Source organism: Danio aesculapii, chromosome 1, assembly GCF_903798145.1.
Source record: "Danio aesculapii chromosome 1, fDanAes4.1, whole genome shotgun sequence".
Lineage (NCBI taxonomy): Eukaryota > Metazoa > Chordata > Actinopteri > Cypriniformes > Danionidae > Danio > Danio aesculapii.
In genome coordinates this window covers 15,680,068-15,699,965 of record NC_079435.1, presented here as the reverse complement: position 1 = coordinate 15,699,965, position 19,898 = coordinate 15,680,068, and the positions used below count along the sequence as shown (strand labels likewise).

The following is a 19,898-nucleotide window of genomic DNA, read 5'->3' as shown; positions in this document are numbered from 1 at the left end:
ACTGCAAATGACAAGAAAAAGCAAATAGTATTCAGTCATAAAAATGACGTAAATACTAAAGGACAAGTTCATAGAAAAACTCAATTCTGCTATTAATTAATTACTTTCATTTCGTTTTTCATATTTACAGGTGTGTTTTTTTTTTGGTGCACAAGTGTTCTTAGAATGTTTAGCTTTTTGTGTTCTAAAAGTAAACAAGGGTCTCAATCCCCTGAGGAAGACAAAAACCCACCTGTAAATATGACTTTGTTTGCCTAGAACTTCCACATCAGGGTGCTCATTTACTACAGCTGTACAATGTATTGCTATTAAAGTCTGCGGTGCAACACACAAGCGTCATATTGCCCATAGTTCACTGATCTGACTATGGAGACATGGGCAAACAAACTTTTTTTTACAGTTTTCTTTTGGTGCACAAAAATTGCTCATGTAGATTCATATGATCACCAATGAAATCACTCGGAATGTTTTGACAATGTTTTTAGTTCTTTTTCCTGACTTTAAACCTCTCAAGAACATTGCAGGAGCTCTTGTATTTTATCTAAAATATCTTTGTGTTTGGAAGATGTAGCAAGGCCTCAGTGGATTAAAACATTGAGTAAAAGGCAAGTATTTTAAAAAGAGTTTCATTTTATGGTGAACTAATCCTTTAATGAGTGTGCAGGCCATTTTTTCAAAGATTTTTCATAGATGTGAGAATTCATCATATATTTATTGAAAGAAGATTAAAACTATTAGCTTAATTGAGTTATCTGCACCAGTAAAAACCAGCAATCTAACATTGGAGGAGCATAAACAGACCAATGCATGCAACACACAGTACATGCTGTATTCACACCATCTCATAATTATAACACATACAGTAACATTGTACTTGGAGTGGTTCATATGCTCAGAAATATGGATTTCTATGATGACGCTACTAATGCTAAAAACAGAACAATGAATCTGCAGCGATAAGGTGGTACAAAAGTCATGTGTTACAAAATCACAGCTCTCAAATAAGTCCCATTTTGCCCCAAGTTGTAATTATGAGTTGTTGGACAATGTAAATGCTTTTTTAATGCAGTTATACTTGTACCTTTAACTCTGTGTTTCTCTGCAGCTTCCTGAGCACCTTCTATTGCAATTGTCATGCCGAGTTGAGAGCAGAAGACAGAAGGAGTTGGATTTGAGGTCACAGGTGTCATTGGACAGGTTATTTTTATGGGACTGTCCCACCACAAGAGTGAAAGAACATAATTATCATTCTAAAAAAAAAGTAAAAGAAAAGAGAATTAGTGATTAAAGATGTAATCGGAGCAAACATTACATACTCTATGGCCACAGTGAAGATGCAGCCACAGAAATCCAGAAAACTCAGCAGATTTCCACAGATCTTTAAGCCCATTATTTAATCTATTTATTTCCTTATGTAAATGTGCACTGTAAAAAAAAATGCAGGGTTCGACAATTCATTCATGTTGCAAATCGAAGTTAACCTAAGTGGATTGCACATAAAACAATTAATTTGTCCTGCGAAAATGAATAATTGTGTTGTTTCAGTTCATTTTATTCAAGCAGTTTAAATAAGCAATGTGCACACAAATACATATTTATTTAGCTTTTACATTTCTTTAGGTTTTATTATTGTCTAATATGCCAATGTTTAGGTATGTACAATACATTTTGTAAAGTAATATCTTTAGTCTTTTGGTGAATGTATTATATGAGATACAATTAGTACCAACTGATTGTTAAACAAAGCAGCATGTATTTGCATTTTAAACATTAAATAAAGTTAATTAAAATAAGAATTTACTTTATATTTTATGCGTCAAGTTTATTGCTCATATGCTCTCAAAATCCTTCTGCATAAATCTGCAGATTTTTGTTTTTCCAATTTTTCACCAGCCAGTTCACTGATTCGGTCTGGCCCCATTTACTACTGATTAAACAGCAAGCAAACGGTTACATCCGTAACAAAAGACAACAATCTCCTGGTTTTATTTCAGGCAGTACGCTTAGTAAATCCAATCTAAGTAATTAAGGGAAAGGATGATATATTTGGCACCTCTTTTGTGATGAAGCACCCGTCATATGGAGCCATTAGGACCAAATCTTTCCATGTGACCCTGACAGAAAAGCCACAATATGCAGGCACCTGAAATAAGGGCAGTGGGTCTGCATCCACTGTGAAAGCAGCACACAGATTATAAGACAGTAAAACACACTAACTTGCTCTCATTATGCAAAAAAATACCTTATAAGTGGTGTTATTCTTACCTCTGTCCACAGATATGTGTGTGTATTCTCTTCCAGCCATTGTTAAGGTCATTACCTCTTCTGAGCAGTGTACCGTGGGTAATGCCAGCCGCATGTCTCTGATTTGCAAGCTGGACACGCTTTTGGAAACATAAATTTTCCCAGCCGTTTCTCGTTCTCCAAAAGCTTCCCATAAAACACAAAATGGTTCTTGCACATTTTAAAAAGGCATCAATATATAGGGGAGAGCAGCAATTAAAAGATGAATGTCACAAAGCAATTCTCTCAAAGCCCTGACAAAACTTGCTTCCCGTGATATAACAGTACATTTGGCGTGCAACCCTTGATGGAGCGGCCAAATATCACTCGATTTAATCACAGTGTCCCACGGTTAGCTCAGGAATACAGTTTAAGTGCGTAAAGTATCACTATAACAGCACTTTATTATCAATTGCAAGTAATGTTTTCCTATTAATGTGATAGAATAATGATCAATCTAGATTTTCAGTGCTATAACACAGTGACTATGTTTACACGGACATCAGTAATCAAATTATTTGCTTTAATCTGAATAAGACAATAATATGATTAAGATGTTTACATTAGTTGATTTTGAATGTTCCTTTCATGATCCCATTTTACATGTGTTAGCACATAATTTGATTAATATCATTGCGTCACCACGCTATTCACATTTCCTCTGGAGTTTCATGTAATTTCGGGTGTTTCATTTTTAATTTGTCGACTTTAACCGCAGTTTGCCACTTTCACTTTCATTCAGGAACATTTTATTCATGCCCTCCGTGACAAATGAGACTCTGGATGAGACTATGAACTGCTGGAAGAGTGTTGTTTTTAAGGAATGCACTTCAATAATGTGACTAAACTCTGCATCTTCACATGTCTTTAAACTAATTTCTGTTTAGGTCGATTATGACTTAAGTCAGATTACGGTAATCAAAACTCTGTTTAGATGGTAGACTCTTAATCAGAGTATTGTCTTAATCGCATTAAAATTGGATTATTGGTGTCCACGTAAACATACTATTTGACCCTATAGCCATAACTTTATTTTACCTCCACATATGGAGTTCACAGTGGTTCCATTTAGATGTTGTATAAAATCAATGCATATTGCCAATAATAAACAAATAACTTGTACAAAATTCTATTTTGTACAGGTGTTACTTTCGAAACACTTGATGGAGCTGAAATTTAAAATAAAGAAATGTATTGTTTTTGCAAGGATAAAGGACAAAACATGTTTGCAGTGGTCATATCAACAGGGCCAATAAAAACAAAGGTAAGCTAGCAAACCTAGCATATTGCTGTGTTTACTAATGGGGTCACAATAACAAATGTACAATTTGTTTAAAAAGTTTAATTATTTTGTTTTGTAAGTTGTTCTACATTTGTATACCACCTTTACCATACTTTAAAGTTAGTAAACACAGCAACAACACCAAAAAGCCATGTCTAAACTTTTAATTTTAAAATGTGGTTTAAGAAAAAAAATGTCCCTTTGTTCCCGCTCGCCCATACATCATTTTAAAACAGGAAATCTCACCTGGAGCATCGCCTTGAAATCCGTCCTCGATAACAGATGCTCGTTTCTGGAAACTACTTCGTGTGTTTTCATTGATAGTGAGTATAGATGCACTGTTGTTGGATGGTAATTCATCCGTGTGTTTACTCGAAAGTGTTTCATCGCTAGTTCTGTTTGAAGGGTCCTTTGTGTCGTCAAGTTTTATCGAGCCACTAATTCGATTTAAATCCGTATTTGCGGAGTTGAGTTGAAACGCGCTGATTTGGAGTTGTTGTGAAGTTTTGTCGGTGAAATTGTAAAAAACTCTATTGAAACTGCTTTCTTTTGAATAATCAGCGGCTTCCCGCTCCGCCGTAGCGCTAGAATGACGACTATTGAGATTAAGTGAGATTGCTGATAATATAAGGATTGAAGTTAATGTTTTTAGTTGGCAAGACATCGCCAGTTTGACGCTTCACCTCACAAGCGCATCCGAGCTCGTATGGGAAATCTGCTAGTCTAATCAACAAATTAATCTTAACCACCTGTTTACGTCAGTGACGTGAGTAGTTTAGTCTACTATAAACTACCTAAAATCTCAAGCAGAAGTACACATACACGGGTTTGATATTTTATTTAGTAGGCTAGTCTGTCAGAATTAGCAGACTTCTTAAGACAAATTCCATAATCCCTTTTTTTTTTAAATAAAGCAATTTTGATAGCTATTAATGTAACATTTGTCTTGTAAGCAACGTGAGTGGGATACATGCTGACATTATTTTGAAACCATGGATAGCCTATGCAATTAAATTAATATATTAATAAAATAAAGCTTGTGGTCTTTCTAGTCCAAATATCTAAATGCATTTTTCTAGTAAAAATGTATTGTTTTCAGAAATAAGCCAAATTATTAAAACAAGGTAAATAGTCTGACAGTTTTTTTTAAAATACTTTTAAAATTAGATTAGCCTAAATAAATTTGATTTTGATGCCTGCAACTCATTCTTACAAAGTGGGACAGAGAACATTTTTTCACATCATAGGCCTGGTGGCGATGGTTCTTTTTTTTTATTTATTTTTTTTTTATATCGAGTGGACCTTTTTTGCAGTTATTCGCCTTATTTTCTATTTAATTATGAGATTTAAATACTGCATTTTAGTTCAACTTTAAGCACTATTTTAACTGGATTAGCTTGTCGGATGGTCATAATAACCACACTTTTTAATGTACCAAAACATTTCGTAAAGATTTAGAACAAAGAAATATGAAAAAAGTACTTATTTTTGAAATACAAATTGATTTCATTATATCATTTGAAAAAAATAGGAATCTGTTTTAAATTGAAAACTGTAGCCTATTGTTATTTATTAGGCGAATAACAAACAGGCCATCATGTTCAACTTTCTCAGTCAGATTTTATTTGAATGATAATAATATTAATAATGTAGAGCTTCTTGATTTTTTTCTAGCATATCTTGAAAAAACAAAATTTGAATACATGTATAACAACATTAGCCAAATTAGTATTTAAATTCATTTCAATACAGGCCACTTTTAGTGCTTCATGCCTTTTACTAGTTACTTGTAAAATGTTTTCCCTATTTCAAAGCAATACGGTAGGTCAACAGTGAAAGATGACTTCTCTTACATTAGATTGTGTTTTCTTGCATAGCTATTGTCAACAGAGGATTCGGCTTGGTCTTAAAGGCTTTTTTCTCTTTAGTCTTTATTCTTTTCAAAATAGGATAAATGAGCTTATGAATGGGACATTCTGGACCTTTGTCAGTGAGGAGTGGGTCTTTTAAACCCCCTAACCCCCCTGGGTATGGGCCTGTAACAACTTTAAATTACAATGTTTATTTGAATTTGGGGGACTTCAAATGAATTGGTCATTGGATATGATCACAGAGAAACAACATGACGGGACATTTTCAATAGTAGACTGCAGGCAGGCCATACATGTGCACTTTGTTGTCTTGATGAGCTCTGGCCAAAAGAACCACAGCACCAAAATATAAAAACCAAATTTCCCAAATTCCTTTGAGATTTTGCACTGAAAAAAATGCATCTTAGTTTACTCAATTATGAATTCTCACCATTCAGCGACTGTTAACTGGTTATAAACCTTAGAGTTTATTTCTTCTGTTGAAGAAAGGAAAGACAAGTTTGATGAAAGTCAGTATTTACCAATTTCCTCTCTCTATATTGTCATTTATTTATTTATTTAAACAAAGGAACTCAAACAGTTGTGTGACATGTGAAACCAGAATTAACATCAGAATTTTCCGTTTCTTTTGATATTTGGCACAAAATAAACAATCCTTCATGCATTACCTAACCAGCTTATTGTGGACTGTTTTAATTTGGAAGTTTAACTTCTGTGCTTATTTCTCTGCTGTCGAAGCAATCAAAATAAATTTGCAAAGTACATTTAAGTAATAAATTTTAAACACTGGAAAGGTCTGTACATTTGGCAATTACAAAAAGCAGCCAGTTCATTTTATTGCAGTTTAGAAGTTATTATTATTTTTTTTATTAGGAGTTGTACAAAGCCTAATGTACTAAAATCAAAAAGGTCAACAAGTATACTTTACACAATTTATTGCATCATTAATACACATGGATTAAAGATCTTAAATCATAATTAGGCTGCTCAAAAGCTTGACTTACACAACCTCTTATTTTTCACACAATTGCTTTATCGATCAACAAAAGCAGACAACATTATTCACCTCTTCTTGGTGGCAAGGGTGAACCGTGACTGTGATCTGGAGCAATAGACCGTGCCTGGAAAAAACCTTTAGGAATAGAATCAGCACCATCCGTGTAAACATCACCTGAAAATACCTCAAGATTCATTGGTGAATTTGGAAAGTTGGACAACTGATTGGGCCGGTATCGTCTCCGGTAGGTCTGGAAAACCGATCCCTGATATGAATTTAGAGATTGGTCTCCATCAGTCTGATAGGGTCTTGCATCTTGAGGAACAGGGTAAACAGGATAACTTGCTTGAGATTGCAGATTTACGGGAATAAGCGGAGCATTAGGAGTTAAGGAACCAGTGGAGGAACCCCGATAACTACCCTGGTAAAAGTATGGCTGGTACTGAGAAGACTGGAAACGTCGATTCGGCTGGTAAAATGAAGCACTAGAATCATATACGCTAGAAGGCCCTGTCATTTGCCGATCAGTGTACCCATTCACGGGAAGCACAGGAACAGGTGCAAACTGTACGCTCCCCGGATTTTGATTTTTTAAAGCAGGATTCCGAATTGGAGGCGGAAATGTTGGTGGGAATACTGGTGGTTCTTGATCGTTGTTCGAGCATATGAAATACCCAGGTGGAAGATACTGTGCTATATTAGCAAGAACAGAATTTACTTGACTCGGTCTACGATGCTTGTATGGATAGCGCATGTAGGGAGGAAGGTTATCCAAAGCAAAACGATCCTGTTCCATCTGCTCATAAGAGACATAATTGGGATATTGGTAATTTTCAATAATGTCTGACATTTCTTGGTAAGAGCTTGTAGTGGATGGGGTAGGAGTAGGGGTTGGAGTAGGGGTCGGAGTGGGGGTTGGAGTGGGGTCTGGAACAAAGATCAGTTGTTCTCTGAAACGCTCATGTTTTGGTAAGGGAACTGAAAATGGGAAGCTTACAGACAGATTAAAATTGCCAGGCAAAGGTGGCATTTTAGGCAGCCAATAAGATCTGGGGTGCAGAGAAAGTGTTCTAGCTGCATTTGTGTCCTGGTTCTCAGCAGCAAATGCATACACTTGCTTTACAGCCTCACTGCTTAGAGCTTTGGGATGAAATCCTCTTGGCCCAGGGTGACTCGAGTATTGGACAGGAAAAACTGGATCATATGGACATGACAGCACTATCAACTTGTCTTCAGATTTCAAATGCAGAACGTGGCGACCATCCTAAGTCGGACGCAAAAAATTTAAAAATCACAAATCAGAAAGTCCTTTCAAATTAAAGGCAATACAAAAAAATAAAATGAATAAAAATACCCTGAAATGGACCCCACAGCTTGAATATGGAATGGAGAAAGTGTGCCTTCGCTTGTTAGAATGCTCTCTTCGCCAGCAGTTAGCAGCCACATCAAGCAATGGTACCCATTTTTCATTTACTGTGGAGACAACAAGAGTCAGCAACACCAGACAAGACACAAATGCGGTGTACCAATTCACATACTTGTACTAAATCCTAAAAAAGTATGTACTTTGTGAAGGAAAAAAATATATATACTTCTAAATGTGTAACAAGAGTATGCAAGTTGGGACACTACTTAAATCGATGTGTTGATTAGTTATGAGCCCTGTCAATCATCCACATTTGTCATTTAACTTCCTACCTTTGTGGAGAAACAGCAGCAGATTAATCTCCCATTCACAAATCTTTCGTGCAGAGAAATCTCCTAAGGTCTTTGTATAATTATGCATTGACATTAAATGTCCAAACACGTCTTTTATACAAGTTCAGTATTATTGTTGCAGATGAAATAACTCCCAAAACGATTTACATATTTTCCAGTTAGCTAGATATTAACTGGTCATACAAACATCTTTACTGAAGAGTTGGTCTCACACATCCATTATGTTTGTAGTTTCTCTTTGCACTCACATTTGTAGTTCTAATCGAATTCAAGTCGAACACGCAATGTACTGTGGGCAATTTTAGAGTATGGACGGTTCTACTCTTAATTTTGACCAGAAATAGTAAACCATTCGGGAACTTTTGGCATACCCTTTTCAACATACTACAACCTGGAACATACTAATTCTATTTTCAAATACCATTTAGGAGAGATAGTATGCAAATTGGGACGCAGCAAGTCTGTTTTGAAATACTCACATGCAACTGACAGCACTTCTGCAGTCCCATGAACAACAGTCATTTCCATGGCACCATTCTTGCATCTGACTGAAGGAGGAACATGAACAGGACAGGGGAGGACAAAATCTGTCCCATACCAGCTAAGAGACAAAACATGTGCAGCTTCCTGAAAAGTTAAGAAAAAAGCATTAGGGGAGCACAAGGCACAAAGTAACGCAGAGTAAAATGTAACACGGAGTTGAGGTATTTGCTCAGGGTTAACCATGGCATGCTTTTCTGATGTTTTTACCAGTGTCGGCAGATGTCTTCCTGCCAATTATTGAAAAAGCTCAGCAAAATGTGTATGAGAAACAGGAGAGAGTGCCATTTCAGCTTCATTGGCTATGTCATGGCAAAAAAAAAATAATAATAATAATAAAGTTCCCCACATTTTATAATTACCAATTTTCTATTAGTTTTAAAAATGTTTTATCAATTGAGAGTTACCAACAGCAATAAATACACAAGGTAAAATACTACTACTACTACTACTACGACTACTAATAATAATAAAAAAATAAATAAAATCTAAAACCGTTTAAGAAAACCATTTTGCAGCATAAGTGTTTATCATATTCTTAAATTTTTATTAAGATATCCATCTATAGACCTATCAAAATATATTTCTATAGAGAGATTTTTTTTATTAATCTGTTAAAGTATGCAAGTAAAACTTTACATTGTTGTAATTGTTACTGTTTTCTAGGCTAAAAGATGGAACCATTTTGAAAGGTGTAAAATAAAATAAATAAAATAAACTGCTAGCCAGTTTTGGGGAAAAACAGGACGCAGCGGGGGTAGATGTAATAGAGTGTTACAAATAAGCCACACACTGTTTGGACACCAATTAAACTAACAAAATAGTTTTTAAATTGTGTAATGTTGGGAACTTTAAATGTTTTTTAATAGAAACAAAATTGATAATAATAATAATAATAATAATAATAATAATAGCATTGTATAATAATGCTAATAAATCCAAATGTGTTAATCTAATAGCTAAGTAAACATGCTGTGCCATGTAGAAATTAAAAAAAACAATATAATAATATAAAATAATAATTGGAGTCAAATACTGAGGAAATACACTAAAAGTAAATTTAAATTGTGTGAATTCTGACTTAAGCACGCATTACAACTAACCCTCTGTATGTTACAACTTGCCCCATAGGTGGGGTAAATGGTAACATTTTTACTGCTGGCACTTGGCAAAACTGCAGAAACCACTGTTAAAATAGTCAAGTTAAAAATACCCCAACATATAACCAAACTATAGGTTATAGCACCTTCCCAACTATGGGTTATTTTAACCCAATGCATTTGGTTGTATAATTTATCCCAATGCATAGAGTTATTTTTAATAAAATGTAATTTTTTTCCCCCATTCTGGTATTACCATTACTACTATTAATTTCATCATTATGGCTGTGTAAGTAAATGTTCTAAAGGTGAGAACGACGGCCGGATATCCCTAATGTGTATCATTTCCTCGAAAAAACAAACAAACAAAAAAACTGTAGAGATGAACTTAGGAGGTAGAGAAAGCGTTTTATCCATTTAATATAGATTGGCCATGAAGTGCGTGTTTGTATCATCAATAATTAAGAGTTGAAATAAAAAAAATAAAATTAAATAATATTAATAATAATAATAATAATAATAATAATAATAATAATAATAATAATAATAACGCTAGAGCTTAAACTTTATAATGCAAAAACAAAATTACGCACGCATTAGAGCTATTCTGTGTCAGTTAAATCAGTTGAATGTTAAAATTCTAAATACAACTGGTTGAGTTATGTAAATAACCAAATAAAGGTTAAAAATAACCCAACAAAGCACCAAATTTGTTCAACTCAACCAATAACGCAACGTTTTATTAGTGTGCATAGATCCAGCGGTCATAGTTTCAGTGCTCATTTGTAGGAGAGGCTTGTGTTGAAAAATGTGTAAAAAAAAAATATGGTTTGGCTAACCCAATTACTTTGTTCATTATTTGGCCAAAACCAAAGTGTTATTGTGCCCCACTCTCCCCTACCCAAAGCAAAACACTTACTGAATGAATCTCTCTTATTGCTTTGATTTTAGGCAATACTTGCAGATCATGTAAATTCAAACACACAGGCGCCATATTGAAAGTTTACCTCTTTTTTAACATAACAGGAGTCATAGTTGAACAGCAGGTGGAGATGTGTGGGTGTAGGCTTGATGGTGACACCACAGAAAACTTCTAACTGGGGTAAGTGGAGCAGTTCCCCCTGTACTACAGAAAACACAGGGGGAAAAAAAACACTAAACACAAGTTAAGGACGACAGTTCTGTTAAAATGTCAATTCTAAGTTTCTGTAAATCCTCCACGGAGATAACCTTACCGAGTGGTCGATGTGAATTATATCAGGAAGTTTGAGAGGCTGTTTATACTTACGTCCATAAATTTGGGTGTTGATGACATCAGCGTGTTTTAAAAGTACTGCTAAAACTCCGTCGGCGCATTCAAATTGTGGTCTAGTTTGTGGTGGTGTCAGATCTGTATCTTTAATGTTTGCATCTCTGACAAATCTTAAACCTCTTCGATGCCTCGTTTTTCCCCAACCAAACTTTAAGAACTCCGCACCTGAAATCTCGTCACGACCATAAGCAAATTCGTTACAGAAAGCCAAAAACAAAGCACAGAGTATTTGCAGATGCCCGCGCGTATTCATATTTTTGTATATATCTGGCTCACTCAATTACTCTTGATCATTTTTGGTGCTCGCACGGGCCACTGATTTGCATGTTATATAAATACTTCAGAATGCAAATCATTTGGAAACGACGCCTACCTTATGAGCCACAGCTGGAGTTAATTGTCCAATGCACGGGCACGCGGACCGTTTTCATAACTGGGAAAATAAATATTAAACGGCTGCACGGAGCTGATATAATCCAAGAATTGTTTAATCCGTAGTATTATATTATCTATATGAAACTATATGCTATATCAAGGGAAAGCTATTTATTCAGCATTTAGATAGTATGCATAAATCTACGTTTTTTAAAATTGAGAGTTATGACTGGGTTTATCGTACATTGTAGCACATATTATAGCTGAAACTGATTCTGTAAAAACAAAGTGTCCATTTACGGCTCATAAGGGAAACTTTTGGAACTTTTGGCTGATCCTGATATCACCTGTGCTGTTCAGGTAAATTAGCAGTAGGTGTCGCTTTAGGATGGATGACTCATCAACCGCTGCAAAGCACCTGCGCATCTCTTTCCAGCCTCTGCGCTACTTTGTCCTGATTGGAGAGGTGGATTTTGATTGGCGCTCAGATCGCCCTATTGTTGGATAGCCATGATCTCCGTTTTAGCCCGTGCAGCAGGTTTAACACTGCAGTGAGTGATGTGTGCGGCGCCGGGCGAGTGGAGCGTGCTGCTGCCGGAGTCTACGTTCAGCGTTTATTTCTAGGAGAGCTGAGTTAGGATGCTGCGGCATGCGGATGTAGAGATCTCTGTATATAAATAGCACATCACAGCTAGGTAACGGGATGATGGAGATGTTGCAAAAGCTAGAAGAGAGAGAATTATTCAGCATGCGCCACACTTTCCAGTGCTTTTAAGGAGGCATCTGGAGATGAATAAAATGTTTTGATTGCGGTTTTGACATTCAGAGAAAGCATCGTTTGTGTGTGTTTTACTGCACCTCATTTTCGGTCAGCGACAAGACAGTTCTAGGATTTCGCTGTCTGGATGTGGGATACGTAAGGACTTAAAAGTAAGTCCTTGGGATGGGTGGGGTCCTCTATGCAGCAAAGAGTGCGGGAGGGGGGGCGAGACAGCGGACGAGGTGCGGGGAAGTGCGAATCCTTGGATGGTGGGTCATCAGCTAGGCTTCGAAAAGCAAGAAATAAATTAAGATTTACACAATTAAGGTAATGTTTTACTGGATGTGCTATTGCTGCAAAACTCGCATGCTGGTGAGGTTACAAAGTTATTATTTATTTGCGCAATTACGCATCTTTAGCGTTAGATTCAGAATAACAGAAAGGGAGATGTGTGTGTGTTTTGGAATGTAATAGAACATTTGGAATTTAAGCAAAACTGACTGAACGAGGCTGCATAAGAACGTATGACGTTACACGAATTCCTTCTGTGTCAGACTTAATTCGCGGGAGATTTCGCGTTTATAGTACTTCATTTTTGTATATTCGCGTAATTAGTGTGATGTTGAAAGCATTTGACATTAAATAATAGACTGTTTATGCATTGTTGGTTTTCATTTACGTTATTTTGAGCTGCATGCAATGAGTATAACATAATAGGCAGGTCAGGCTTTTAACTGTTTAGATTTCTTCAGGTGAATTTAATCAGAGCACAGCATTTGCTGTTAAAACCTTCCTTGTTATTTTCAATGAACAGCATGCCTCAGCATTTTGTGACGTCAATTCACCACTGTTGTTTGTGAGTTCTAGATATGACATTGAAATATAGGTACCCTTTTCCCCCCACATGGTCTAGCCTATTGGAGATTTGTGCATGTGATCACGGTGGAAACAAAACTAGTATCCCAAAAGAAGACCCTAGAGAAGATCACAGAGCAGTTGTTGTCTGTTGGTTAGGATTCATGCAACTTTAATGTGATGATGTCATAGGACATGGCTGCTTTCAGTATCAGCATTAAGGTAAATTGACTTGAAGTGCAAATACACATAGCTTATTTCCATAGAAATTCCCAAACAGTTAAACGAAATAGTAGTAGTAATAATAATACCCCCCCCCCCTTTCCTTCCTCAGTACCACTGTTTAAGACACCTAAATTAAAAGCTGTTGTCAACTAGTCATCATTAGATAATTGTGGACATTGGATGTCATGTCTTTTAATATTTCCGTCACAACAGGATATCGTTGCATCCTGCTTCCCTTCTCGTCCTCTGAATATGCTGAAGGCCCTGGCAGGAATCTGTTTGCTTCATCTGACTACAATTTTCTTCCTTTTTTGGGCAACTATAGATGATGTAAGTTTGCTTAATCGTTTACATACATGCATGTGATCAGTTGCATTTACCATCACCCTACACTGAGAAAAATTTGTATTTGCTCATAAATTACTCGTAATTTGTAATAATTATAATAAATAAAATATAATTTTATAATAAAAATTACAGAAATGATGTTTTTAAAGGGACAGTTCCAATTACTCAATCTTGGGTGGTTCTAAACTTTTATGAATTTCTTTCTTCTGAGAAATACAGAAGAAAGATACTCAAACAGGTATGGACCGAGTGAAGGATGAGTAAATGATGACGATTTTCATTTTTGAGTGAACTATTCCTTTATTTAAAACAAAGTCCACAAATCAGTTTTATTTACTTTATTAAAGTTTAATTAGTGATTAGTGAAAGTAATGTGATTTGAAAATGTTATACAGTGCTGTCAATGTATTAATCAACAGTGTCCCTTTTGTCTTGACAACTGCTCTAATTCTTTGCAGCAAAGTGCTTGAAACATTTCTCAGAGATTTGGTCCAAACTGATAGAATGGCTTCACCGTTAATGATTTGTCGGCTGCACATGATTCAAATCTACCAGCACATCCCAAAGTTGATCTGTTGGATTGAGATCTGCGACTGTTGAGCACATTTGAGTAACGTGAACTTGATGTTATGTTCAAGAAACCAGTGTGAGATGATTTGAGCTGTGTGAGAGATAAAGATGGTCAGAAACAATACTCAGGATGCCTGTGTTATTTAAACAATACTCAGTTGGGTCTTTAAGTATCAAGATGTCCTCACTGCAATCTGTAACCACAATGACGTACTGGACCAAGTCCATTACATAGTGGACATTGTACCTCTCACTAATGCAACACCCATACTATTCAATTCAATTCACCTTTATTTGTATAGCGCTTTTACAATGTAGATTGTGTCAAAGCAGCTTCACATAAAAGGTCATAGTAAATTGGAACAGTGTAGTTCAGTTTGTAGTGTTTAAGTTCACTTTAGCTCAGTTCAGTGTGGTTTAAAATTACTACTGAGAGTCCATACACTGAAGAGAAAATCCAATGATGCACAGCTCTACAGATCCTAAACCATGCAAGCCAGTGGCGACAGCGGACTACTGTGATGGTTGGGTTTAGGGTAGGGGAAAGGTGTAGACCAGTGATCACCAAACTTGTTCCTGGAGGGCCGGTGTCCTGCATATTTTGGCTCCAACCCTAATCAAACACACCTGAACAAGCTAATCAAGGTCTTCCTAGGTATACTAGAAAAATCCAGGCAGGTGTGTTGAGGCAAGTTGGAGCTAAATCCTGGAGGGACACCGGCCCTCCAGGACCGAGATTGGTGACCCCTGGTGTAGACGATTGTCCATTATGTAGTGGACCTGGTCCATTATGTCATCAAAGCAGTGGGCTGCAGTTAGGACTGTCTCCAAATATGCCAAAAAATATAATCTGCAATAATACTCCAACTCCACCAGCCTCAACCCATTGATACATGGCAGGATAGATCTACATGCTCATGTTGTTAATACCAAATTCAATGTCGAGACCATGAAACCTTTTTTCCCCTATTGACTAGATTTGGCGAGCCTCTGTGAATTATTGAGTCAAGTTTTTTTGTTGCTAGACTCCATATGAAATCAAAATTTACATTTTATTTAGCTAAAGTGCATTGTTAGTCTTAAAAGAACACCACTTTTCACCTATAGTTAAACAGTTGAGTTTTATCATTTGTAATACATTCAACTGATCTCTGGGTCTGGTAGGAGCAGTTTTATTTAGCTCATATCATTGAATCAGCATCATTTTTGCTGTGAATTAGATTGGTTAGAGTGGCTGACTGTAGTATTGGTAACCTAGTAACCAACAGTAAACAATGAAGGCATAGTAGAGTCAGCTGGTTGGGCATTTGGGTTTAATGTTTGCCATGTCATTACATGCCTCTCCATCTCCCATTATTCACATTAACGCGAGCATTAAAACTTGTTTGAATTATGGTATTTCTATTTAAAATTTGGTATTTCTCTCACTTGTTTCCTGTGTGATCATTCAAAACGTGCATAAACACAGGGTGATGGAACTATACTCTTGACCATATCTCCTTGATTACATATTTGCATTAATAAGCATTTGATGTTATAAGTGGCTGGTGAGTGTATATTGGGTTATTATTAATACAGATTACAGCCGATTCTAGCAACTAGCTCCAATACTCTTGCCTAGAGGAGTCTGAAGACTCTTGAGTTCAAGCAGCACTGTGCAGTTTTTGAAATGTCCAAATAAAGTGAGTTTTTCTTTAAAACAAGCCAAAAAATTTGACAATGGGGTAAGTAATCTTATTTCAAAATGGAAACATGATTCTTTTTTTCTTTTTAAGGAAAAACACACTTGATTTTGACTCAAGACTTTTGGCTTCTCTAAAAAAATGCCTCTTCATTTAAGAAATGTTAGACATTAGGACTTAAATCACACTCTTTATTAGCTGGTTCAGGTGTTTTAATTCGGGTAGAAGCTAACTGCAGTATAGTAGCCCTCCACGAATAAGTTGCAACAGCCCTTATTAGTAGGTTTATGATTTTCCCAGGCGTGGTGGTTCACAAGGACCCTTTACACAGATCTGTGGGGCCAATGGGTGATGGAGAACAATGACAATGTCTGGGTGTACATGGACATACCAACCTCATACCGGAGAGGTAGGACAAATAATTCCAGCAGTGTGCATGTTTGGACGTGCATGTTTTACTAATGTAATCTTATTCTCCTAGATTATCTGCAGGCAGTTCAAGGATTTGCAGTGCTGTCCTGCCTGTTTGCTGTGTTCTCTCTGATCGTGTTCGTAATCCAGCTCTTTACTCTGGGCAAGGGAAAGCGGTTCATCCTTTCGGGAGTTGTGCAGCTCATTTCCTGTAAGTTTTTGATTCTGTAAATATGTTATTAAAGTAAAAGCTTACCCAAGCTTTACTCACTCTTCACTTGCTTGAAACCTTTTTGTTTCTTCTGCTGAAACACAAAAGACGACATTTTGAAGAATTGCGATACTGGAACCCATTGACTACAGTTGTATCTTCTATTCCTAGCATGGATGTCAATGGCTACTGCTTTCCAGCATTCTTCAAAATGTCTTCTATTCCTGTTGTGTTCAACAGAAATAAAAAGAAAAAATTTTAAGATTTCCATCAGTATATGTGGACAAAATATGTAAACAGAGAAGACGTTTCTTTCTGAATCTGTGTCTTAAATAAAACTTACGACAAAAAAAGATTTCCTTCAGTTAGAGCAAATGGCAAGAAATTGTACATTTTTAGGTGAACTATCCCTTTAAGACTGCACATATATCAACGCAATTCAATTCAGTTCAATTAAATTCCTGTTTATTTATATAGCACTTTTACAATGTAGATTGTGTCAAAGCAGCTTAACATAGAAGTTCTTGTAAATTGAAACTGTCAGTTCAGTTCTCACAGCAATCCGTAATTTTTTGATTTAGTGGTAAGTTTATAATAATTTCTACAATTTCATACATATATTTTAATACAATTTGCTGACCCCCAGTGAGAGGTAGGGTTATGGGACATGCCTCCTTTTTAAAATCATACATTTTCATATAAATTAGCCATTTTTCTGACAATACACAGTAGTTACATTTCATCATGAGCTCGGGCTGCACATATACATAGAAAAAAATCAGAAAATCACCAAATTAATTAAAATAAATCTACATAATTAAGAGATATTATCATTAAGACAGTATAACGATTGACTGTGTGTTACTTATAATTTTTGAAGTCAGATTTTGTAGAAAAAATAAACTAGAAAGAGCTCCTGTGGTTTCTTTGCAACTCCTAACTTTAAAATAAGTCTTTCAACACTTAATTAGTAATGCAGAACAAATTATTAGCCAGTGCAGATCATTTAAAAACATCAGTCTTGGTGTCATATTAGTCAAAAACTAGAGTGGACTGTTGTGTCAAGAGAACATACAGGTCGTAAAGACATTCATTTTTGGAGTGCATTCACACATGTCTCTTGGACCTCTAGGTTTCTGCATAATGGTGGCTCTGTCAGTCTACACCGACCACTTCCACAGAGGCGAGAAGGACGGCTGGTACGGCTGGTCCTACATCATGGCCTGGTTTGGCTGGCTGCTGACCCTCTTCACTGGAATCATGTACATCATCTTGCGCAAGAGAGTGGATTAAACTTCAGCCCACGCTCTCAGTGCTAATGTACAGCCTCGGTTATTCTTTTGTCATGCAAACTTCCATATGGACTGTGACTAATGTGCTTTAAAGCCCCAGTGCAATACTGCAATAGTCTTGAATGTCACAGGCCTTGGTGGACATTCAGGAAACTTGCACAACAAACATCACACAGAATCAACGGTTCATTTCAACTTGTGAAAATGCTTGAAATCTGCCAATGAGATCGTCTTATAGAAAACTGGTCAATTTCATGAACAAAAAGAGATTTATTTATGATTGCATTTTTATTTAGAGCAATACTATATTTTGGTTTGAAGGACAATCTTTCCTAGATTCACAAAGCACTGAGAGCAGACACACCACCTGACAAGTCTTGTCGTCAATCACAATTAAAAGAGCAAGAAATAATAACTTGACTTCTAGTTGATAATTTGGATAAGTGGCAAAAGGTAGATTTTTCAGATGAATCATCTGTTGAACTGCATCCCAATCATCATAAATACTGCAGAAGACCTATTGGAACCCTCATGGACCCAAGATTCTCACATAAATCAGTCAAGTTTGGTAAAGGAAAAATCATGGTTTGGGGTTACATTCAGTATGGGGGCGTGCGAGAGATCTGCAGAGTGGATGGCAACATCAACAGCTTGAGGTATCAAGACATTTGTGCTGCCCATTACAAACCACAGGAGAGGGTAAATTCTTCAGCAGGATAGCGCTCCTCATACTTCAGCCTCCACATCAAAGTTCCTGAAAGCAAAGAAGATCAAGGTGCTCCAGGATTGGCCAGCCCAGTCACCAGACATGAACTTTATTGAGTTTGCCTGGGGTAAGATGAAGGAGGAGGCATTGAAGATGAATCCAAAGAACTCTGGGAGTCCTGTAAGGACTACTTTGCCATTCCAGATGACTTTATTAATAAGTTATTTAGGTCATTGTAGAGATGTATGGATGCAGTCATCCAAGATCATAGGAGTCATACACAATATGAATTATTTTTCCACTGCACCATGACTTTATATTCTATACTGTACATTATTTCTGTTAAGTGACAAAACTCTAGTCTAAGCAAAGTCAGACTTTATTGTCTTAATTAAATATTTAAAAATCAAGGCATGATCATATTTTATTTTGGTAAAAAACGCGTAATCTAGAGGCCTTTGCCTTTCATATTAGCCACTTCTGATACCAAATGATCAACTAGAAGTCCTTAAACTTGAATAGGCCACAAGACTTCAGTCAGGTAGTGTACATAGGGTCTGAACACTTTAATCGCAGTTGCTGTAGATTCATTATATATAAGAACGAACTGTAAAAATGTATTTATAACATGTACAAAGAGAAAGAGAAGTTGTACATATGAAGTACATACAGATACATATACGTGAACGACATGTAGTTTTAAACTCACGCGCACTTTAAAGATTAGCTTTGTTTTGAACATTGCTTATTTTGGATTTTCTTTTCACCTATATTTCGTAGACGGTAATAGCACAGGATAGTCTCTAGGTCAAGATAAGGGTCAAACCTATGTTACTGCGGTACATTATGGTGCTTTTCGGTCTCTGATCGTTCTCATGGTCATGTTGACTTTTGTAATTTGATTGTACGAACACTCTGCCACCATACTATTCCACTACATGGAACTATTTCTTGATAATGATGACTTGGACCCTGATCATGGTCATGGACCCTGTTGCTATGCCGATTGTTTTGAATAGCACGATGTTGAATGATTGTTTTTGTGGTCTCGTGATCACACAGTAACATTCTAATTCCAGAGCACAGAATGTTCCAAAAGAATTTTCAGAATGCTTTTCTTTTGTAATTGTCAAAATGTAATAATATTTTCATGGGAGTAACATCACTCCTCGTAATATACAGATGTCTGAGTTATCCAGTTTCTGCTTACCTAGTTTGCTTTCAGTAATTTCTAGATGTATTTTTATTTTGCATTTTGACACTGACTGAATGAAAAGGGTTTTATTTTTTCAATGCAAAAACGAAGGCAAACCTTGTAAACCAGGGAGATGTTAGTTTCAGTGATCACACACAAATAAA

The 19,898-nt window shown here is 36.2% G+C and overlaps 2 protein-coding genes across 6 annotated transcripts; one reads left to right on the top strand and one right to left on the bottom strand.

The window, feature by feature from the left end:
• Nucleotides 1–6,384: 6,384 nt before the first annotated feature.
• Nucleotides 6,385–11,412, bottom strand: si:ch73-90k17.1 (uncharacterized). Its single transcript, XM_056468816.1, has 5 exons — nt 11,081–11,412; nt 10,800–10,918; nt 8,632–8,779; nt 7,788–7,906; nt 6,385–7,697 (listed from the first exon to the last, which is right to left on the bottom strand). Exons 1-5 carry the CDS (start codon nt 11,355–11,357, stop codon nt 6,495–6,497), a joined length of 1,866 nt encoding a protein of 621 aa, XP_056324791.1. The 5' UTR covers nt 11,358–11,412; the 3' UTR covers nt 6,385–6,494.
• A 613-nt stretch (nt 11,413–12,025) lies between these two features.
• Nucleotides 12,026–19,893, top strand: emp1 (epithelial membrane protein 1). 5 transcript variants are annotated; one of them, XM_056456697.1, is made up of 6 exons: nt 12,026–12,409; nt 13,254–13,316; nt 13,533–13,649; nt 16,220–16,328; nt 16,401–16,541; nt 17,674–19,893. In XM_056456697.1, the coding sequence occupies exons 2-6, from the start codon at nt 13,290–13,292 to the stop codon at nt 17,832–17,834; spliced, it is 555 nt and encodes a 184-aa protein (XP_056312672.1). In that variant the 5' UTR covers nt 12,026–12,409; nt 13,254–13,289; the 3' UTR covers nt 17,835–19,893. The 5 variants fall into 5 exon arrangements, with proteins under 5 accessions (XP_056312672.1, XP_056312671.1, XP_056312674.1 ...); XM_056456696.1 differs by having other exon boundaries at nt 13,153–13,316; XM_056456695.1 differs by lacking the exon at nt 12,026–12,409 and adding an exon at nt 12,445–12,566 and having other exon boundaries at nt 13,153–13,316.
• The last annotated feature ends 5 nt before the right edge of the window (nt 19,894–19,898 follow it).

Bases quoted from the DNA above. Each gene is read 5' to 3' on its own strand.
- si:ch73-90k17.1 (XM_056468816.1), bottom strand. From the start codon at position 11,357: ATGAATACGCGCGGGCATCTGCAAATACTCTGTGCTTTGTTTTTGGCT. The intron at 8,780-10,799 runs GTAAACTTTCAA...TTAACTTTTCAG, and splicing joins CCTGTTATGTTAAAAAAGAG to GAAGCTGCACATGTTTTGTC. The intron at 7,698-7,787 runs GTATTTTTATTC...CGTCCGACTTAG, and splicing joins GCTGTGGGGTCCATTTCAGG to GATGGTCGCCACGTTCTGCA.
- emp1 (XM_056456697.1), top strand. From the start codon at position 13,290: ATGGCTGCTTTCAGTATCAGCATTAAG. The intron at 13,317-13,532 runs GTAAATTGACTT...CCGTCACAACAG, and splicing joins CTTTCAGTATCAGCATTAAG to GATATCGTTGCATCCTGCTT. The intron at 13,650-16,219 runs GTAAGTTTGCTT...TGATTTTCCCAG, and splicing joins TTTGGGCAACTATAGATGAT to GCGTGGTGGTTCACAAGGAC.